Genomic DNA, 24,049 nt, shown 5'->3' with positions numbered 1-24,049 from the left:
TGCTTCACATCATTTACTACATAGGCTGAACATGCCCAAAATTGCTTCATCTTCTGTCAGCAAAGATATTTCCATCCAGAACTGCTTAAGACCTGATACTTGCAGATCACCTTAAAATCTTCATAATAAATTGGCTCAATTTTGTTCCAGCACTTACTTTTCAAGAATGCCAGTGAGGCATTAGGCTCATGTATATTTTTTAGGACTTGGTAGTGATTCTTATGCATAATTCTGAATTAGATTTTTCTCCTGTTTTATTAATCTTTGAAGCAATTTTAGCAATGTTTCCTGAATGAAATATATACAAGCCCTGTGTGGAGCTTTTCTTCTTGTGAAGAGAACAACACTCTTCACTCCTTCCAGTTCCTTCAAAAGACTTTCCCATTTCTTAAAATTCAGCCTAAGATTAGCCATGCTGGTTGGATCTTGTGCTTACAGAGGTAAAGACATTACTTACAGGATTAAAATTCAGAGTATATTGCAAAACTTTCCTGTGTATACACTGACCAATATTTCTCACTTCATATATCTTATATATTCTTGCTTATTACTATAAGGACTAGCTGAATTTGCTGCCAAGGAACCAGTCTGAATCCGCCCAAGGCCTTCTAACACATACAACAGCGCTCACAATCTGAAGCGAGGGATGGTTGTACACATTCACCTTTCATTGAGGTCAATGCAAAGGACTTCCAAATTCCAGCACTGAGGAAATCAGGTTATTGAACCAAACCAGTGGTGTGTTCAGTCACTGAGAATTTCACAGTCCTCCTGAAAACAAAATGTCATGATGTCCTGTAGGACAGACTAAAAGCTAAAGAAACTTGCCTTCAAAATAAGATACTACTTATATTACATGCACATCAGAAGTTTGTTTTTAGAAGACTCAGTTTCCTTGTATTGCATTAATGTTCAAGGTAAGCTTATCTTGCTGCATACTAGAACGCTGGTGAGTTTAGGTGATTCACAGTATATTGAAAGCTAGCTGGATCAGAATACAGCTTTTGAAACCATAGGCAGAGCAGAAGCAATTCTATAACTTTTCCATGGGGTTTTGAGTTCTATAAATTTAACTAATTACTCTTATACCCTTTTGTGTTTCTATTCCAGCCTGTAATAAGTCCCACTGTCTTTTGCTAAATATTTATAATTTATCTCTCATTTTCTTACTGCAGCAACTTTTTTGTCTGCAAATTTAATCTCGGTTACTTGATTAACCACTTTCCTTGACCAGGGTCTTATTCATCTCACAAGCAGAAGTCTTTCCAGTTTAACTTTTTTCTTTTTTTTTCCAGTAGCAGGTGTGATTTGCAGCACTTTGACCTGAAAATCTGAGCTGATTTGCTGTCATTTGATATTAAAGTATACCCATACATTTATGCCATTAAACCAACCTTGTACATATGAATATATATGCAATCAGGAATTCATCTTAGCTGAGAGAAAGAAGTAGTAAAATCAAATTATACATGTTTGAAGCAGACATCTTAAAACTATGACAACCATCAAAATTTTGGTTTTGCTATTAGAGCAAATTTGATACTTAAAAACATACTTATATTATCAAATATTGATAGCAGTTGTTGCTCTGAAGAGTTCATTTGTAATACCTCTCATACACAATATTTTCAACCCCCCCAAATTTATTAGCTTGATAAGTTGGAAGTTTATACAGCCTCATAGCTTATTTACTGAATTTCAGCATATTTCTCTCAGAAAATTGACTGCTTAATAATTTTTCCCTGCACTTATGTGTCATAACATCAAGTTGTCCAGCTACAGTTAAAATTCAACAGATCTTAACAGAATTGGGGGAAAACTCACTATTATTCAAGAATTTATATGACACAGCTTTCTAAAATTCCTCAGCAAACTGCTTCTAAAATCGATTATTACCAGCTGAATTCAGTGCATAAGTCTGATGTAATCAGACTTATTATGAAACACCTTTTTTAAAATCTGTTTATCTCAGTGTAGCACTACTTAAAGCCCTGGTTCAGGTTAAAAATATTTGAGACATATTGATGGCCAAGGTTGTGCTGTGTTTGAATACACTCAAAAATTTTATTAATCTGGGTTTTGGTCACCAGGATTAGTTATGTTGTCTAAATATGACTTCTCTTTTCTTCAGAGGGTAAGAAAAGATATATTCCTAAAGCAACCTAATGGGACCATTTTTTAGGAAACCTTTATAGAAACAAAGACTATCCACTATTCTAATACATTTAAAAAACTATAGTTCTAGGTTCATTACCCTTAAAAAGGGGGCAATTAATCACACTTCCATAATGTTAAGTATTGTACTGTGCTCTTAAATGCAAGATGAACATATGAAACTTTGCTGTCTTTTGAAGTGTTACACACATTTCTATCTGGAACAACAAATTATGTTCTTAAAATTTTGTCTGACATTTAAAAATTGTTTCCTCATTTTCCAAATAGGTTAAACAATGAAGATAATGTTAAAAATAAAAAAAGAAAATATAAAAATGACTACTTCAAGTGAAAGACTGGGACATGTTTCACAGAAAATGTGGAAAATCTTGTTTTAAATTTATAATAAGCAATCAAATACTCTTCAGTGCACATAATTAGTATATCTATTATAATTTGCAACTGAGTACTGATGACTGCTGCTGCTGATCTTTTAAAATCTCTTACAAAATATAAATAGGATAGCTAAAAGAGAATAACTGATAAACCATGATGTGAGATTCTCTTTTCCTTCCTTTTTTTCTCTTTTCCTTTCCTCTCCACTTGGACTGAAGTCCTTTCTGGCTTCTTCAAAAAAATGCACACACGCACCCACACACACCCACACACACCCCCCACAAATTAATTCCAAAACCATTTTTCTAAATTTCCAATGGACTTGTATTCCTGGTGTCTTTTCACGTGATCACAAGCAAGACACGCATGTGATTCCCAGAACCTAGGAAGATGCACTGAAAAATCCTTCTTCCAGTTGAAATAACTAAGATACATCTTATTATTTTTGTCAAGCATCAGAAGATATTCTGCCAGCTCTCTGGGGGAGAGAAAATCTTCCACATGTATGAAAGAGTCTGCTGGAATGTAATTCTCGTAATTTTCTCTGGAAGGGCCCAGTACGACTGGTACTGATCCAGCCAGAAGAGCATTGTAGAGTTTCTCAGTAATGTAATCTTTGTGGATTGAATTTTCAAAGGAAAGGTAGAATTTGCATGTGGAGATAGTTGGAATCAGGTTTTTGTCATTGACGTAGTCTCCAAAGGCTTGTCCGTAGGTGTGGATTTCAATGTATTTGCTGAGCTCGTTGTAATACTTGACTCGAGCATGCTCAGGGTTCCAGTTACTCACAACCCAACAGACCAAGTTTTCCTTACTTGGTACTTCAAACGTGAAGGAACTGGTGCCAACCATCATGAAGCCATAAGGCACCTGGATATCTGAATCACGCCGGTAAGTCAGGGTCAGGTTAAAAAGGTGTTCGATGCCACTCTTTTGTGGAGTATGAGTTGGAGACTCCAAGTTCATCCAAATCCACTTCTGGAACGGTGGCCTGGCTTGCTGAGGTAAATTGGCCAGATCCCAGCTGATGTCTCTGTGATGAATGAGGACAGCGTGGGATCTGTTATAGAGCGAGCGGTCAATAGTCAGATGGCACCCGGGGATGTTGAACATCGTCTGGCAGGACGTCAGATCAAACGTCTGACCAAATGGCCAAACCCAGATCAAGACAGTAGTTTCATTGAGATTATCAGTTTTGGAAGAAAAGAAGTTCTTCATTTTCAACACTGAACTGGCTGATTCTATAGGACCAGAAATCCAGCTATTTGTTGGTTTGATATAAATTAATATAAATGCCATGAAACAACCAAGGATAATGAAGATAATAAAAAATGGCCGGAAAATTCCTTTAGATGTCGATGTCATAATTTGCTCTGAGAAAAAAAAGAGGAAGAGAAAAAGAGAAAATAATATCAGGTATTAAATTACATATATATATCTTGTTAAAATAATTTAGACATCAAATAGATAAAACTTCAATAACACTGAGCTGCAACCTCAGAAATATCTTTTGAATGGAGAGGGCATGGTCTCTTGCACTCTGTGACAAAGTGACAATATTTCTCTTCTTCACTTTAAAAGCTCACTGACAAATTAAAAGCAGGATTTTAATATATCTCATTCTCGGTGAATCAGTACATATTGAGAAGTTTTTTTGCTCACAACCTAAGCCAAACATTTGGAACACAGAAGACAGAAAAAATTGCCCTTTAATTCTATCCCTGTGTCTGTATAAAGGATAACATGCTGCAGATTCATTGCATTTGTATTTGTGTGAATGTGGAGGACATAGGATTAGAGGATTGAAAAAGGAAGGGACTAGAACTTTAATTGTGTAGTCAATAAGACTCTTATTAGAAAACTATTTGTGTCTGGTGACTACATAGGGGTGAACATTCATGCCTTCTCCAGGGGACTCCTAAAATACCTAGGAGAGGAAGCACCAGTATCTCATATATTTCCCACATAAAGAAAAATAAAGAGAAATAAATATAAAATATGTTCTTGTATATTTCATCATGTTTTTATGTGTTAAAATTAAGGAAAAGTAGAGATATGCTGCATCGTTATGAGGCATCCTTTTTTTTCCCATGGGGAGAGAGGGCTGAGAAGTTCATAGAGCCTCCTTTATCCTTGCTCTAGTTGTCTCCTCCTGAGAGAAGTGATCAATCTCTTTCCAGAACTACTCTACCATATGGTTCTTGCAAAACCTAACAACCCTAGTTAGGGGTTGTTAATTGCTAACCTTTGATCCTGAATGTAGCCCTAGAACTCACAGATGTTCTAAAACATAAAAAAGTTAACCATGCAGCACTATGCCACACAAGGGAAAAGGAGGGGAAGTCAGTTACCAGGAAAAAGTATTCTGAACATACTGGCACACTGTAGATTCTACAATGTGTTACAATTAATCTAAATGTTCTCTGACTTTCCTTTTCTGCACATCTTTCAATTTGTTGTGTTTTGTTTCCTTGGCTAGATAGTGCCACAAAAGAATTTATAAAAAATCCATGCCTATAAATAGAAAAATATATAATATATAGATGCATATATATATATATATATATATATATATATATATATATAATATATATATAATATATATATAATATATATATATATACACACAATTGAAGTCAAAGAAAATTTCAGGCCTTTAAAACCACTTCCACAGCTCATCTCTTCCTACTATGAAATAAATCATTAAATTCAGAATGAAGACATGATTGAATGTGATTCAAGGGTACATTAATAGCACATAACTTTGCAGCCTTTGTGAGTGCAAAAACTGATGTGTAGTGAGTGTAGCACTACAGTTACAACAGAAATGTTTTCACATTCATTGTTGAGGAAAGGAAGAAGGAGGGAACATCACTTAGCTTAGCTTTACTCTAACACTGTATCTTGAAGAAAAGGAAATTGTCACAATATCTCCTGATTTTGGGAAGATGGATGGTTTTAACTCTGGTTTTAGTTATAGTGGTGGATTAACCTTGTCTGGCTGTCAGACCCATCCAGCCACTCTCTCACTGTCTCTCCTCAACAAAATATGGGAAGAAAATAAGATGAAAATCTCATGGGTTGAAGTAAGGATCGGAAAGCCACTTATAAGTTACTTTATGGGCTAAACAGGCTCATCTTGGGGCGAAATAATGTAATTGATTGCCATTTAAAATTTATTTATATTATGAGAGACAAAGACAAATATTAAAATAAATTTTTCCCTCTTCTTCCAAGGCTCAGCTTCCTCCTTCATTCCCAACTCTTATACCTCCTACCCACTCCTGAGCAGTGCAGGGGGATAGGAATGCAGGTTTGTGATCAGTCCACAACTATTCCTCTTAGGTCCTTCTTCCTCCTTGTACATTTCCCTTCCTCCAACATGAGTCTTTCCTATGGGATGCAATTCCTTCAGGGAAAAAAATAAACTTAGCTACTGAGTGGGCTGTCCATGGGATGCTTCAGGACACATCCACCTGTGGGGTCCTCCACCATGGGCTGCAGGGGAATCTTTGCTCTAGTGCTTGGAGTACATCCTGCTATCCTTCTTCTCTGACCTTGGTGCTCACAAGGTTGTTTCTCACGTTTTTCCCCTCGTTCTAGGTGTAGCAATGCCCTGCAGTGGGTGTGCTGGGATATGCTGGAATTGGCACAGGGTGGCCCTGGCTGCTCTTTGGAGAGGCTGTCCAGAGTCCCTGCTGCCAGTGCCTGGGCATTAACACCTCCTACAATTATATAAAATATATGGAATCTGAGTCTGGTGCTTTTGTCTAGGCCCTTTTTCTGAAGGACATAGTTTAGCAAGCCCTCTCTGATTTCAGCAAAATGATTTTGAGGGGAGTAAAGGAGGGGAACGGTGTGTGTCCATGGCTTTTCCACTTATCCTCATCAGTTTAAATCCCTCTAAAAGAAAAATGAGGCTTTACAGCAACATCACATTGGCTTTTTTTAGCCTGTGTTGATTGTTTCTTGAAATTATGTCTAGAAGGAAGGATATGTCCTATGAGAGCCTGTTTCCCTGCCTTACTACAGAGAAAGGAAGAATGGGACCTCTAAGGAAGAAGGGATTTAGGTTGAACAGCTCTAGGAGATGCAGCTCAAGGAAAAAGCAAGAGGCTGAGCTGATATTCATGTAAAGCTGTTCTTTGTTTCTGTGCTTTTGAAAGCAATACACAGCACAGGTATAACTTATCACTGAACAGAGAGAGTGAGCTGAGTTTGAACAAGAGATTGGGACACGTTTATTTTCAGGAGCTGATAATTTTCTAGGGATTAAAAAGGATGATGAAAAATCAGAAACAGGATTTTAACATTGTGCCTTGTCACATAGTCACCCTCCAGTTATAAGCCTTTTGACTCAAGTCTCTGACAGGGATTATTTTACACTAAGCTCCTCTGCTAACTAATAATAAACCCCTGCATCATCACATGACAATTCTTACTGCATAGGAAATTACCAGATATTACATCTTCTGTCCTCTGCCTGAAATTCTAGTTCATCCAGATTTTTGAAATATAGAGCCAATATGAGGATAATCACTTGTGGTTTGTGCTACCCCAAGTACCAATACTAACATCTGACCATATTAAGCAGATGAGTTTGCCAATTTTTGTCCTTCTGGGTTGATTTCCTCTCCTGGTTTTGCTGTCCTGTGAAGGCATGTCCCCCTTCCGATGTGGGATCATGTTTTTTAGTTTTTGCCTTTTACCAAAACACTAACCTAATCCAGACTCTATAGTTCTTTATAGTCCTGTATCCTTTGGATTCAGAGAACCAGCCATTCATTATGCAGTCTCACAGATCCATTAGGTGTATTGGCATCACTGGCATGCTTTGCTCTGAAACTACTGCTAATGGGATGGTCGAAAAAGGTTATAATAGCAGGACCCTTTAAAAAATTGAATAGGAGTCTTGCAAAGAAGGAGGACCTGAGCAGACTCCTAAAAATACCACTTATCCATACCCTGAGGAGCTGGACAGAGTTTTCTTCGTGGAATTCTATTTTTGTATTCCATTTTGTGGAATACAGTAACAACTATTAAGATGTACACTGGGAATAGAGGCCATTTTTCATGACGAAGTACTAACAGAATCAATAATTTCTGTGCTTCCCAAGGCAGATTGAGGGACCCATGGAATGGACCAGCAAACTCTGCTTTCATGGCTTTTGGGACTGAGTCCTGGGCACAGTCAGGCAGCAGAAAGTACAGTGAAGGCATGTGTTAAGCACTTGTTGACACATATTATTTGCATAGCATCATAAAGTGGTTTGGGTTGGAAGAGATATTTTGAGAATTAGCTTGTGTGTACTACTAGGACGTAAAGGTTATAGTGCACTAGAATTCACAGACAATTTTTCCCATAATAATCTCCAAAATGGGGAGTCTTTCCCATATTTATTTATGTCCTTCTTTTTTGTGTCCAAGATAACCATTAACATCTGACTGTAATTCTACTAAAAAGGTGACACTAAGGAGACATTTGTTGCAAGCCATCACCTTAGTTCACCCTTCCCCTTTCATGGCTTTTCTTCCACCACAGAATCACAAATTTCCTTTCTGTGGATTCCCTCCCCCATGCATGTCGAGTCTGAATGGAGAACTTTGTCAAAGAGATGTGTTTACTGAGATTTTTGCCAGCTGGAAGAATTCTGCACTTTTGATAGTTTTGTTATAAAGTACATTTCAGAGTGTTGTGGAGTAGCAAGTATTTTCTAGGTGCTTTTCTTCCCAAGTTGAAAGTATAGTATTTTATCAGTACAAGACTGTTTTTCTCAGTACAAAACTTAGCAAGGCTTCTTTTTAAGTGCAAATCTTGGCATTCCATCAGCAAGCAACTGCATTTAGCAGCAACACAAACAGGGAGATAGTAATGGGGTATCAGACCTGTTAACCCCAAGTTTACCAGGCAAGGCTTGCAAAAAAATGTCTGGTTTTGCATGCATTATGACGAAAAAGCAGTTTATTAAGAAATAAAATTGAATTTTATGGAAACTGTTTTATCATATTTTCCTTGCAACTGGGACTTGTCAGTCATTCCAGAAGGGACAGATATGTTTTGCTTTTTTTCTGATTATGCAATACTGCAGTGGGGAGAAAATATGAACTTTCTTGTCAATAATATTGATGCCTTTTTCTCTGGCATTTTTTGGCACCAATTTCTTCAGTTCCTCAAGGTTTTGTCAGTAGCCCAAAATATACCATTACTTGCAGAGGTACAACTCTCATTACTAGTCTAGTGCTGAGATTTTCCAAAGGGAAAGGACAGTATTTTAAAATAAAAATGAAGCTACGATTCTTAAAAGCATGGACACTGAACAATGAAAAAAAATCACAATACTTTTCACACCTTAGAATTCTTAAGTGTTTGGGGCTAACTCTTGTCTTCACCACTAGTTGGTCTCAGGATTCCTCAGGAGGAAATGCTTAACCTCAAGATGCTCAAGGATCGCTCCTGGCATCAGAGTGGGTGAAGAGCAGAAGGACTTTGAGGTTAATAGAGATGTCTACCTCTAGAAGAAAACAATCTAGGTAGATACTTCAGGGCTATAAAAGGACAGCTGAATGCAGTGAGAATTGATAGGAATCACAAGCAAACAATTGTTATTGTTAGAAAGAAAGCTCAACTGAGATTGCTCTCCCAGTCCTCTGGCATGTTTTACCCCCCTTGGCCATGGCATATTTGCATTTATGCTAAAAGCTGGATTTTCTTAAAGCACACTTCCAATTAGCTAGAGCTGTTTCACCTGCAGTATTGAAGAAAACCTGATTGCCTCAGGATAGCCAGCGTGTAACTTCTTATCTCCAAGTCAGTGCTGCATGGACATGCCCCCGAGGGCTTTTGCTTTAGCTCTGAAACTGAGGAGTGCTCCTTTTACTGGAATTAACTCACTGCTCCCAGTTAAGCTTCCTCTGTTGCAACTGGAACAGCGGATTTTTTCTTCCCCAGCATCCAAACACAGGCTTGTTTCCACACATTTCCATGCCTGTCCACAGATTTCTGAAAACAGCCCAGCATGAAAAGGCACAACAGAGCTGCACAGAGTTAAAAGGCTAAAACCAGAATGAGCTGCTGATCTCAGACTGCATATTTTTATTCTACTGTTTACAACATTCTTTTTCTTCCCCTCTCCAGCTCCTTTGTTTTCTAGTTATTTGTTAATTCCACAGATTCCAGTTTTGTGTATTTGCACTCTGAGAACAGTATAGAATAATTTCATTCAGTGGTGGTAAATTTTACTTCGAACAGTTTAAAAAAAATTACCTAAAAGCACCCCGAGGACAGGTAGCCATTAAGATAGATTTCTTCAGAATGGTGCAGAACCTGTCACTGGAGACTGGCAAGAACCAGGTCAGACAAGTGTCACTAAGCAATGAGAGATCAAATTGTGCCCCCAGGTCCTGGGGCTGGGCTACAATGACCTCACTTTGTTCCTTCCAGCCTTGTGCTTATGGCAGTAAACACAGATTCTTATAAAATGAACCTAATAAGAATACAAACTGGCAGTCTAAAACTACAAAGAATTGCAGAATAAATGAGTCAAATCATCCCCCATCCTCAACATTGCCTTGCAAACTATGAAGCAGCCACATGGCACAGAGTGAAAATGTGAAAGAAAGCAAAAAATTATGTGGACAACAGCAACGACAAAGTTCCTACTTTTAAAGGCTAAACCTAAATCTTGCTGTCAATTGCTGGATGGGGTACAGCTGCCTTATTTTGTGAATGTCTGAATCTTGACCCCCTTGCTGAAGAAAATCCCATTCTCAGCTTCCTTCTCCAAATTGCTGTGCAGTCCACAGCATCCTGCCATGGCTCAGCAGCCCCCAGCCTCCCCCTGATTTTCATCTATCCTCTCCTTCTCTCCATGGCAGCCACACACTGTCACTCTCCAGCTGCTTATGCAACAGCTCAGTGGTTCCTTACTGTGATCCAGTGTACAGCAAAAGACATTAGCCAGGGACACAGAGTCTCTCAGAACAGCGGGGGGAAATGGCTAAAGCACTGCTGTCCATACCAGAATGACTTTATGTCCACCAACACCATCACATATAAAAGAAAAAAAATACAGTCCTATCAGCAAGAAACTTTTCCAGACAATCCAGAGTTAGTGTCAGGACACTCCACATGGCAGCAGCATTGCTTTCTAATTATGAGTTTATGAGTTTGTCTCAGAGGATACAGGAGGTACCCTTTCCTTCCCTTGGCACAACTGGAAAATAAATGGCATGCAAAGTGATTAGAACCTCAGCAGCGTGTCCAGCCTTGGTAGCATGCAGACAGAAACTTTTTTTACCTTAACTTCCACGTTTGCTTGTCCACATCACAGCAATGACCAACAGTACTCTGTGAAAGGGGTGATGGCTTTCCATACTGTGCTAGGTATAGAAAATGGAGTTCTTCACCATTGTAGCTTAGCAGCAAATTTTATCTGCCTTGCTAGAAAAGAGCTTTTTATCTTTTTGAATATAAAGCTCATCCTAGTTATGCAGCACAAGCCAGTCCCTGCCTCTTTCAAAAGCCCTGAAAAGACTCTGCACAAAATGAAGCTGATCAAAGAAAAGTGCTCCAAAAGCAAGTGGTCTCTTCCTCCCCTCTTCCCATGTGGTTTGGGAACAGCAAACTGCTGTTCTCTCTGATTCTGCCAGAATTGCAGAAAGAGCTCTTCAGCAGCTTGGTGACTGGCTTGTAAAACTGCAGCCGGCCAGCTGAAATATGAATAACATACCTGCAAAAACTGTGTGTTTGTGATGGCCACCTGCCAACCAGAAAGCCCTGGCTAACTCACAGTGCCTGTGAAAATGATGTGAGCAAAGCCAAACAGAGAGAGAGCATGAAGTGGCAGGAGAAGGACCATAGGCATTCCTGTGCACATAAGTTAAACTCCCCATCAAACAATCACAGTTGCTTCTGACTGATTTCCTAATATGTAGTTCCCCTGTATAGTGGAAAAACACCTCCTCCTGTGAAGAAGATAAACCAGAATCAGGAAAAAGCAGAAGATGCCTACTTACAATATTGAACACTTTGGGGTATATTAGTTCTGTGGCAAAGCAAGGCTTTTGGAGCTCTGAGCCCCAGCTGTTTGTGCAGATATGATTAGAAGCTAGGTGCAGAAGTTACACCATCATATCTTGCTGCTTAAGCAAGCTCAAAAAATTTAATTGAGGTTTAATGCTGCCTTTTGTGCAGATAAACCTGCATAGATCTGAGGATTTTGCCACTGGCAACACAACTTTTGAGACAGCTCTGTAGCCAGGAAAGGAAGCCTGAGAGGCCTTTAAGAATACCATAAATTCCCCATAATCTGATCTCTGCTTAACACTTCACTTCTCTGCTTGCCTAGCACCTTTTCCTTAAGAGACTCGTTATACCTCTAGGTTTGGAATCTGTACTGATAGAACCAGTTTTGTTCAGATGCGGGTCAATGTTCTTGCTTTAATTTGAAAAATCTTCTGTGCTGTGGATCCTAGTTGCCAGTGAGACAACCACTTCCCCAGAGAGAAAAGAAAGCTACTGGAGTGCTGAAATCCATTGCAATCTGCTCTGTGGCAGAATTGGAGAATGCCATTTACTACTATGTTAGCTGAGAATAAAGGTGATAATTTATAGGCTTACTTTTTAAAATATGTCCATCCATACTCTTTGCAAATGAGACTTTTTCCCCTCACAGAATGGAAGGATTGGCATTTGTTTTAAAAATACAATCAACAGGATTGGGTTTCTGGACTATTCTGAGCTAAGAAGTAACTAAGTGTTTGTCAAGAGGTTTCAGGATAGCCAAGAATCCTCAGCCAGGTTCTGCTAGTTGTCTAGATGCCCTGAGCAGAACTCTTCACTAATCCAGCTTTCCTAAAAGCCCATCAGCCACTCAAAACTTCAGGTTAATCTGTGCATAGAGAATACAAATCCTTCATATTGTAACATACTGAGTGCCAAAACAACAGAGGCTTATTTTCTGTCTGGGAGAAGTGCAATTCAAATAATTGATGGATTGTAGAGCACTTGTGTGTGTGAGGACACCAGCACTAATTGGAAGAAAAAAAACCAGCACCAATCATTTTCATTGTGCACCAACAGATATGTTCTCAAGATTACTTGTGTTGGTAGTACCAAATATTTCAAAAGAGTAAGCTGTTAAGTGTAAGATAGAAGGTGATTATCAAACAAGACTCTTGAATGAAACACTTGTCGTGCTGGAGCAAGATTAGTAATTCACTATGAAGGTTATACTATACTGTAAAGTTTGGACACTGAAAACATGAACAGAAGAGATCTCATAGATCTCTTTTAATATCTGATACAAGTGCCTTTTTACTCAAACACAGGGAGAAAGACCAGGATCCACAAAAAGTAAATTCAGAAACTTTCCTATTAAGAAGTTTAAACATATGCATGCACGCAAACTAAAACAAAAACTTAATCACACAAAACCTAAAGCATGATAAAACAAGAATGAAAGCATATTTAAAAACCAATATATGTTTTAGATAGTGTATACTATAAAACCAGCAAAACTAACATTCCCCCAACCTCTCAAACTGTACACTCTTCTGAGAAAACAAAATTGCAGTTGAGAGAAAGCAGTTGGTAATTTCTTGGAGTGTGCATAACTTTCTCTTTGTGTGCACAACAAAAGGAGGAGAACATAGCTGGAACTACAAGTATAACAAGCTGAGAATACAAAGCTTAACAAAGTCACTGAAGAGACTTTTCTGTAGAAAAGAAAAAACCTGAAGTTCTTCAGTGAAGAAATAGCAAATACTCAAGAGGAATGGGTTGAAGGAACAATTGTCTGAAAAAATCCTCCAGTAGCTGCAAACACCAACCTGTTCTAAGGTGATGTTTTCTTTTTACTACTTTCTCTCCAGGTTAACATAGACACTGATGCCTCTGAGAGCAACTTGAGGTTAGAACATGTCAATGAAGAATATTCTGCACAGGCTGCTGACAAAAACTGCACAAAGCCAGCAGTTAGTTCAGAGATCATATTTCTTTTGAAAAGGCTCAAGTTATTTGCTATTTCTTAGCTTATTGTGTTCCTTTTAAGCATATTAAAAAGAGAAGTTAAATGTTTGCAGTCTAAGTTTAATTCTAATATTCAATTTGCCCTTGATTCTAATGTTCAATTACTGGATTTTAGTGTCATACATTATTCTACTCTTAATAGAGAAAAAAGATCCGTAAGGAATTAATGAATATTTTGCCACTAGAGTAACAATTCAATGTACAACTATTTACTGTATCACAGAAATACAATTTGCCAAGTAGTCTTTCTTCCTTCTTAGGGTTTGCAACCCATAGTGTTTCTCTGGCACAACTTGACTGCTAATTAAAACTAGGCATTTAAAAAGTAGAAAGAAAGAGATTTGTTCCTACAATGCAAGGAAGATTTTATATTGCAATCTTACTTAGAAAGTAACTTTCTAAAGAAAGTCTGGAGCGATAGGTAGGACGAAACACAGAGAGAAAGAAAAAGAGCAAAAGAAATAAGCTGTAAAAGATTTAAAAAGGGGTCTAGATATGAGATCAGCAACACTTAATGCTGGATTCCTTTACTTTAAGGAAATTGGTGTAAAAAAAGTGATGGCAAGCAGCTGCCTTTTCAAACAGACTGTGAATCCATGCAATTGAGTTTAGCAATTGTGGGTAGGACTAATTTGATGACAAAAATGTTAGGAGGAGCCTAAATCCCTAATCCTAAATGTCATAAGAAGCCCCAAACCAGGAACAGGCTCTACTAGTAGGGATCAGGGGTCATGTTGCAATCCTGCAACCCTGAAAACCTCTGTTCATTTGTCTGTTAGTGCTGGTCATGCTTAAACTCTCTCTGACCCTCTGCCTTTCAGACTGCTGTGCTCTCAGCTGCCTGGTGCCAGCACATCCCCAGAAGGGGCTCATTCTTCACGGGCAAGGGCCACTCAAAATCGATAAACCAGCTATTACCCCAGCTCTGAGCCCCAAGGAAACAGATGTGCCTACAAGACCAGACTTCATCTTAAATGCACTGGTAACAGCTGCTTTTTGGTTGTTTGAATTTAAAGGAAACAGGCAGAGGATGAAGTCCCTTAATGTAGAAACTGAAACTATGACCTATTTAGATATGAATCTTTCTTCAACCTCAAGTGATTCAGATCTCTATGATTCAATTTCCTTAAAGGCTTTCTAGCTCCTAAACAACAACGTCTGTCCATTTTACAATGTGTGAAGAGCTTAAGGAATAGAGGTGAGCAATCCTTTTTCCCTCACTGGAGGCCTAGGTGCTAATCAAGACAATACCATTTTCTCTCGACCTCTTTCTGTCTCCTGCCTATTGACTCCCTAATGATTTATGCCCAGGGGCACATCTGCAGCAGTAGAAGGTAGAGTCAGCTTCCTTTCCCATGCAGTTTACAACCCTGTAAAGAGAAGGTTAAAGAGAGGGTTTAAATCTCCTTTGTTGGAAAGAACACTAAAACTGGTATTTATTTTGGTGAATAATTTTCTTCATAAAAGGAAGGGACTAGATCCCTGCTCTAGGAGGTTTCCTCAAGAATCCTCTGATTCCTCAAGATTCCCTCTGAATCCCTAGAAGGACCCAATCCTTTAGAGCACTGGAAGTATCTTGGTGAAGAATGGAGGAAGGCACACCCCAGTTCTGTCTTGGGCAGCCTCTTTCACTGTTTGTGGTGTGTTGCACTTGTAGGTGCCCAACAGATTGCCTGCATTTTGTAGGTGCTCCAGGAACCCCAAGGAAGCTTTTGGGCTAACAACCAGACCTGCTAATGGTCAGCAGGTGATGGGTGTTGAGGACAGCCTTTGATCTCTGTGGTTTGGTTGTGGTCAAATGTCACACAAAATAAATGTTAAAGTACCACAAAGACTTCTTCCCAGCCAAATTAAATGGAATTTCTGCTAGAATAGATGTCTGTTGTAAGTCCTCCTAAAGGAAGTTTAATCAAAAGCAATGATAATAATGTTAGGAAATCATTATTTCACTGACAAGAACGTTGCTCTGCTGGACAGCAGTGATTTACTTGGCAAGGCAATTAGAGCCTGCTGATGCCCTGACAAATCTCATACACAGGACACAGAACAAAGTGGTAGAGAACTTCCTGGCTCTTTTATCAGTTTAATCTGAGTTTAGTTGAGCAGAATTTAATTTGAGTTAGGCACTAATGACTTTGTCTCATGGACACCTAAAGTGTAAGACTCCTTTCCTTCAATAAAATAGCTTCAAATCTACCAATTAAGAGTACCATAGAACCAAAATAAAAGGTGCTCTAGTAAAAACAATACATTCACTTTTGAAATGTCTTTCCCAAAAGAATCTTTTGGACTTTTGCAAGCATAAAGTTTTAATCAAGCCACAGTCAGAAAATTATTACTGAAACTGCACTGTGTGGAGTAAAGGAGCAGTGGAAATCAAGTACAGGAAAGATAAATAATTTTCACATTATAATGAAAATTTGAACAACTATTTGACAACTGTGATTTAAATTTGCATCAAAATGGTTGAATCTGTGGGATAGAATATTTTCTTCAAACAAACTGCACCTGAAGATAGTCATATCACATTTATTCAGATCAGATATCTTTTTTATGTATCTTTTTTCAAATCTCTGAAAACTTTTTTGATTGAGGTAAATTAGTACAAAGAAATGGAAGACTTAGATTAAAGTCAGTGACCCCTTGATCTTCAAAATAAGAAAGAACCAACCCTTTTGCAAAGCTACAGTTGAAATTCTACCAGCATAGCTGGATTTGCTGAAAGACAAGAAGTATCAGAGATGAAATTTTGCTCACAGAAACACTATAAAACCTGTTAATTTCAGTATGGTTAGGGTTTTTTTCTTTCAATGGATTGCAGCAACATGTAAGAAGAGAAACAAAAGAGAGCTCAAAAGTTATTCTTTTGTGTTCCTTAAGGTTAACTTAGAAATAAAAATCCTAGGGCAACTCAGGAGACAGCAAGAGAAATGTAAGTTAGAGCACAGGGAATCTAAAATTTGGAACAAGGTGCAAATAATAAACACCCTCCCTTATACACGCACATACTGTCCCACCCACATTCTGTAACTTCAGAAAAGATTTAATCACCTTTTGGAAGTGTTTCTGTTTTCACATCAGCTGTATTTTATAAATACATACTTCTATGAATACTTGTGTATATATATATATATATATATATATACACACACTATATATGTGGTATTTGTAGCACACTTAATTCCTTAGATTCCCTGCAATGTGATTTATCAATTATGTTTTATATTTCTCTGTATCCTCTCTACATGTGTAGTATGCAAACAAACCCAGACACGATGAAATTATGGATGTTTAGGCAGCAGTGCCCAGGCTGCTGGCCCTGGATGGAGGCTGTGTCCCAGTGGGAAGTGCTGCTGCTGTGCTGTCCTGGTGAGATGTGCTGCAATGTGACAGCCACTGGGTGCAGAAGGCAATGGAGTCACTATTACTGCCGTGCTGGAGGGAAAGAGAGCACTGAATTCACAGGGGCACTGAGCCAGGGAGGGGTGGATGGGAAAAGGAGGCAGAAAGTAGAGACAGGTTTTTTATTTTAATATTTTATTATAGGAGAAATAAAATAATTTTCATTCTTATGTGCCTTAAGTCTTTTGTCAGAGATGACGTGAAAGAACCTATTGCTCTGGAACAATTATTTCATCAGGCAATGCAGCAGCAGTCTGGATCCTGCAATCCTGAAGATTATTTACAGCATGAGATGCATGAAACCTCTGTATAAATTACTGGAGATGGGAAATCTGCCTTTTGATTTCTGGAAAAAGTCTAGCAAGGAGCAGAAGGCAGCTGGTTAGACTAGAATTCTGATGAAATATGGCATGTGGGAATTGGGTGAATTTACTCCCCATTAAGCAAACAAGCATGTTTATTGATACAGCTGATATGAATAGAAAGCTTTAAAGATAAACGATTTTTAAATTCCAATTTAAGTTGCATTCATATTCTGTCCCTTTTTGCATTTTCAGCATCAGCAATTATTATCAACTTCTTTTTTATTACCAGCCAGTTTCTTTCAAGGCTTCTGTTCTTTAAGGTTTTTAGTGATGAATAAGACAAACACAATTGTTTTCAACAAGCTATTTTTAGTGGATTAATTTTAGTTGCCAATACAGATGTCTAAGATTTATGAGCATGTTTAAAAAATAATAAAAAAATTCTAAGAACATGTTGGAATAAACCCTTTTAAAGGCTTTTTCTACACAGCTTCTGTTTGTCTTTTGAGTTATTCAGGTTCCTATGTCATGTTCAACACCTTAGCATCTGTTTTTGTTATTTATTGCTCTGAAATTATGCTCTGCAATGCCAAAAGGGAAGATTAAAATGTAAGCAGAATTTGGTATAACAAATCAATAGAAAGATATGAAGATCAGAGGAGTATTTTTAAAAATTGAGTTACTTTGGATTTTTTGAGATGTAACTACAGTGCAGAATACTTTTTAATAGATTCCAAATCATTTAATATTAACTGGAAAATAGAGTTTTCAGATTCCCATCAAATAGTTAGAAAATTCCATACAGTTTAAAGGCAATTTTGCTGCTTTAAGCTGTTTGTTTGAGTGCCAAGCAAGCATTTATTCAATGTTTATGGTGTAAGCATTTAAATAGAAAGTAAAAGATTACTTAACAGTACTTGTGTGCGATTGACAGATATTGGAATTTGACTGCACTCTGTGCTACTTAAAATGATAACAAATGAAATGTGTGCACCCAGAAAAGCTGGTTTTGGATGGATGAACTTGACTTGCTGATGAAAGTAAAATGAAATAAATTACACTTCAACCTCTCTGAAATTGGCATGTAATGCTGAAGTGAACTGTAAGTATTTCACTAGGAGACTTCAAATAGGTTGTCTAAGATTTTTTCAAACCTAAACAGAGAATAAAATACAATAATCTCCATGAGACTTCTGGAAAGATACTTTAAATTGTCATTTTATGCAAGGAAACACGACAGAGTTTTGCAAAGCTGATGTGTTGGATAATATGATTATTTCATCTAGATTTATTTTCCCTTTTGGATTTTACATCACTGGTTTATTTATCTGCCTCATAGAAGGAAAATTACATAAAAATAACAGCATGAAGGAAAATGTAGCTTTGGAATAGATTGACTTACAATATTTAAGAACAATAAAAACTTTTCCACTGCAATAATTATTTGAAGTGAAGAGTAAATTGTTAAAATTTATTTTCCAAAGTCCCGCAGCGTATAACCTGTTTTCTGCCAGTGAAGGACAAACTCAGATTTACAGGATAGAAGCTATAAACTATGTGGAAATGAATTTCTTATTTTCATTGGACAGGATGAATTAGGTCCTTTGTTCCCTATTCTGTCTTCATAAACTGCTTCTAAAATGATTTTTGGATGCATTGTGCACAAAGTTATATTTTGATCTACGAAAGTTCAAAGAGACTCGACCACAGAATGTTTAATTCTTTTTTCGGTTATAAGTTTGTCAACACAAAAATCTACCTTGGGAAAGTTGAGTTTGTTGACATTTTCTCAGGGGTGTTTTTTTGCCATATTTGAATCAAATTTTAAGGGAAGCGCAAAGATGCTTTCATGTCAGTGCACCTCATTAGGGAGAGATTAGTTTGAAATATTTCAATTTTGCTGTGAACAAAAAGGGAACATTTCAGTATCACAAAATTTTGCAGAGGACAAAAAGTCATCACAGCTATCATTAAGGTTCCCTTAATGGCTGGAAGATTTCTTCTGCTGTCAAGCTTGGCAGAGACATCCATCCTTACCCATGTAAGGATGCTGTCAGGATGGGATATGACAACAGCCTCACATCCCTCTCATGAGCTGTAAGGCTGAATTACCTTTAAAAAGAAAGTAAGAGGGGGAGAAATGTATCTCACCTTGATACAGACATAGCCTGAGTAATTGGTAGTTTAAATCAGGAGACAATCCAGCAACTGTTGCTCTAGCAGCAAGCACCCACAGGGGTACCAGTGTCCCCAGAGCTTCCCAGGGTCTCCAGAGCTTCCCAGTGTCCCCAGAGCTTTCCAGTGTCCCCTAAGATTTCAGGTAAGGGCACCTCAGAGGACCTGTCCTAAAGAACTTGTACCTGAACATGCACATGGACAATGCTTCTACAATGCAATGCTTCTCCTCATGGTCATAACCTCAGATATTATGGTCTTACTAACAGATTGATTCTTAACTACCTCTCTGTTATTTTTTTCCCCTTCTACTGTTCCTTTTTCATAATTCTGACCCTGTTTTCATCTTTACTCCTTTTCTTTTTGGGACAATGTCAGAACCTTTCAATTTCTCAGAATTAGAAACAACTAAGGAATTCTGCAAGCTCCAGCAACATACAAACCACTTCACTGAAGTATCCAAATAGCACTGCCAATACCTCTTTTCCTAGCTTTTGTCATCATTTAGAGTGCTTTTATTTACTGAACATTTACATGTTTTAAGACACATTAGAAGAACTTTGAGTGTTTTTGATAGGGTCCAGCATGTTAATTCAACAACAATTATTTAATACATGGAAATTGCTGAAATAAAGATCCATGAAAAGTCTGGGAGAAAAGGACTCGGAAATGTTGCATTTTTTTTTTTCTTTGTGTACTGTTCCTCTGAGAAAGGGGAAAGATTGTCAGTCAGACAAGGAACATTAAAGAACTGGATTTCTTAAGACTTCAAGAGTATGCAGGAGAGACAGGATCACCAGACTGATCCAGAGTAAAGGTGGCAGAACAGAGGCAGTTTCTTGATAGTTATTTTTCTGTTAAAGACATAATATACATATGTTCTACTGTGCTATTTATTCTGTATTATTGAATCAGAATTGAAGAATTGTGGCTTTACTATGTTATTTATTATGCAGAATTAATCTCCACACCTATGCATGGAAACACTAAGGGTGCTACATTTGCTTTCATGGAGACAAGGTGCAGGGTACATTACATCCCTGACATTTTGTGTAGGCTCACAATCTTACATGCATTTCACACCACTTCACTCTACTAATTTATTACTAGAGTTGGACCTTGTTACCCCAGAAGCAGACACTCCAAATTAAAAATCACTGCAGGATCTAATCACTGAGACTTTCAGATGTAATCATTACCCAGTTAGTGAGCATGAATTAAAAATCCCATTAATTTGGTTACAACACTGTATTTTGCACACACTTTCTGGACCTATGATTGCAGGTTTTGTGTAGATTGCCATGCAAATGATGCCTAAAGAGGCTGACCTGGAACACAGGCTAGACAGAGTTCAAGGAATAAAGTGGGTATGTATGGAAAGGCCTTCAAGGGATACACCTCGGGCTGTACAAGAGCTTGGCCATGGCTCTGCCAATGGTGGACCCAAGATGGACACAAGATGCACAACCTGTCATGAATTTTCACACTTTTATAAGTTTTGGTCCATTTACATATTGGGGTCAATTGTCCAATTACAGCTTCAGGTTATGAAGTCCCATCCTCCCAGATTGCTCTCCTCAATTCACCATTGTTTACACTTCTTGAGCCTAAAGTTGCAATGGTGTCCTTGGTTCTCAAGCTGCAAAAGGATTGTTTTGTCCAACTAAACTGTGAAGAGAACTTGCTAACACTTTATATGAATTTCATAGTCACACACTAAGGCAGTACAGAATCTCAAAAATATGAAAGCTAAAATTCAAGGCATCACAAATACCTCATTGAAATAAGAGGTGTTGTGTTCTGTCTGTGTCCAGCTCTGCTAGTTCCCAAACCTCGTTTCCTCACTGTCCTGCTTCTCAGATCTTCTGGAAGACTTTGGCTGCAGGTGACAGCACTGTGACCAGTGATGATGCTCTGAAACAAGCTGCTTTTCCCCATGTTCCTCAATATGCCTGATCCAGAGCCTGCATCTGGCCCAACATCCACCAGGTCCTGTTCTTTAGTGAGATTCCATACTGGATCTCACTTTTAATATGCCTGTATATACATTTGTAAGCTTTTGATATGTATATGTAATTGGGAATCACTGTTCTCAAACTTTCCCTTTTAATTGGCCACAGTATAAATATGACCACTAAGCTATAAAGATATCTGTACACCAAACTGGTCAAATTATGATGCCACAAAAAGCAGCATAATAAACAAAACCACAGAATTATATAGAGTATAACTATTATCAAACTGAGTACAACACACTAAAGTAATTCCTTCTGTAGCTGCCAGGGAAGAAAACCACTTTGACAAAGCAAAGCAAGGGAAGCTTAATAAATAAATGATACAAGAAAGGCAATTCTTAGCCCTCTCCCTTTTAACTTTAATGGAAAAGTCTCTTAAGGAGAATAATTCCAAAGAGCTGCTTGGAATAGGGAAATGGATAGATGTTTTTCTAAGGGCAAACATGATAGGTGAAGCACAAATATGGACTTTCCTGGTCTGCACTGATCAGCACTTTGCCTTTTGCTTTGAAAGCTGTTATTACTCCCTAAATAACCTCCTTGTTGTTACTCCACTTTCTCTGTAATAAGGGTGGCAGCTGTTTGCTATCGTGCGTCACAAGTCTGAAGGTGTATTTTGGTGGTAAATACAGAGTATGAAACCCACTATTTGGATGTCATTCCCACAGCTCAACTAACATGCTGTCACTGTCATTTGAGCATCCTAATTACATCAACATCGTCCTTTGTGACTCTCACTGCAGATTTCCAATCAAAATGTCTGTGATGAGGGAAATAGCATTATTGCAATCAAAGAGCTGAACAGCGACTCTAATCCTAGCTTGTTCAGCTTCCCAGACACACTAGAGAACATAGATCAACAGCTAAACATGGCAGGAAATACACCTATGCTGTGACCTGCTCTGGCTTAGACAGCTGCTGAGGAGCAGATAAACATGGATGAGAATTGCCAGACTTCAGTGCACCTCACTCCTGGACCTTATAACATTGAAGGATGGTGAAGAAAGAGCATAACCAATACAATTTCTGCATCTTAGTGTCTTTCCTGTGTGCTTGCATACATGCATATGAATTCACATACACACAAAAAAAGTCCCACACGATTAAATTACTCAAAATGTTTTACCGTTGGTTCTGATTCAATTTCATGGTAAACCTAAATCCAGGAAGCCTTAGGTTCCTGGGTTCTTCAGCACTGTGAATACACAGAGATTCCATTTTCCCTGGGAGATACATTTCTAGAAATCACAGCAGTACTGCAAAGCTTGAAAAAGTAATGTGCTCTACCCTAAAAACTAAGATGCAAAACATACAGTATTGATTGCAAAAAATCCTACTAGGAGACTGTAGGAAAGCAGCTCCTGAGTTTCACTGCTATTTCCAATTGAGGATAAAGAGGTTGCTGCTTGTTCTCTCAAGACAGAGAGCCCTTAACGTGGAAGGTTTGAAATAGTCTCGAACAAATGCTCTTTTCTATCTTTTCTGCTTGTTTTTCTTCTTTTGATGCCACATGGGTCTGAACCATGACTGCAGCCTATTTTGTGTCAGGAGCAGAAGTTGTGCTGGATACACTTGGCTGCAATGCATCATTAGGAACTGGTTTAGCAATTGTGTAGACCCAGAGTAGAAAAATATTTGAGTGATGCTCTCTGTGATTTGGAACTCTTCAGAGGTGTGAAATGAATATGGTCTGAATAGCTCTAGCTCTATTACTGTTACAGAATAACTGCTCTAATTTGGAGAAATTTGCCGCTGATTGGATGCTCCTGTCCTGTTTTACTGCATCTGAGGTCTGTTAGTTAGCATATGTGGTGAAGTATTTTCTGCAAATTGTGTTTTTTTTTTTTTTTTGCTTTTCTCCTAAAATGATACATGAATTTTACATTTTTCACTCCTATTCTCTGTTGACATCTCTACCAGTGAGAGCACTAGTGAAACAAAAACTTCCTCTTCCCCAGTAATGATATACGCATTGCTGTCTGCACATTTAGTGAAGAAAGCAATGACTGTGGTTTGCCAGCACTGTCCTTGCTACTAAAATATGAAGAAATATGAAGAATATGTTTATTTTGTACAAAATATACATGAAACTTTTATTCTGCTGGGAAAAATACTGAAGTCTAAAAAAAGATTTCAGAGCTACTTATGCTACAAATAACTAAAAGTGTCTCTTTTCTTATTCTGTTATTAAAGGGAAAAGAAAGACTTAGGTCAGATCTGAGACTGCAGAGCTCTCAGATCTAGGATTGGTTCTTGGGCTAAAACTTCATCCTGAACCATCAAAGCTGTCTGATCTGCAGCAAGTCTTCCCAAATGCACGTGGAGTTCCCATTCACATTCTAGTCTCCTTCACAGTTTTTTCCTCAGATTGTCAATCTCAATACTTAATCAAGGTATCAGTTTTCAGCATTGCTCCCAAAGGATTGCTGAGCATTGTAGCAATTGCCTGGCTTTGGAAATCCTGGTATAGCCAGATATGTTACCTGTAAACAAACCTGGTTTTTAAGAAACTGTGGAAAGCATAATTACTAGTCTGGTATTTAATTTTGCTATAAAGGTTTTTATTACACAAA

General features: G+C 38.0%; 1 protein-coding gene across 8 annotated transcripts in view; it reads right to left on the bottom strand.

Annotated features, from left to right (window-relative positions):
• Positions 1-1,232: 1,232 nt before the first annotated feature.
• Positions 1,233-24,049, bottom strand: part of FUT9 (fucosyltransferase 9) — a 95,172-nt gene continuing 72,355 nt past the window's right edge. For 6 of the 8 annotated variants that reach the window (XM_014264953.3, XM_014264954.3, XM_014264955.3 and 3 more), the window contains one exon: positions 1,233-3,923. In XM_014264953.3, coding sequence (XP_014120428.1) covers positions 2,836-3,923 — 1,088 coding nt within the window. In that variant the 3' untranslated portion in view covers positions 1,233-2,835. Of the gene's footprint in view, positions 3,924-8,899; positions 9,063-10,847; positions 11,186-24,049 lie in introns of those variants that run through there. The other 2 variants (XM_026791597.2, XM_026791598.2) reach the window with 2 other exon arrangements.

Source organism: Zonotrichia albicollis, chromosome 3, assembly GCF_047830755.1.
Source record: "Zonotrichia albicollis isolate bZonAlb1 chromosome 3, bZonAlb1.hap1, whole genome shotgun sequence".
Lineage (NCBI taxonomy): Eukaryota > Metazoa > Chordata > Aves > Passeriformes > Passerellidae > Zonotrichia > Zonotrichia albicollis.
The sequence above is the reverse complement of the archived record's forward strand: the minus strand, read 5'-3'. Positions and strand labels throughout refer to the sequence as shown.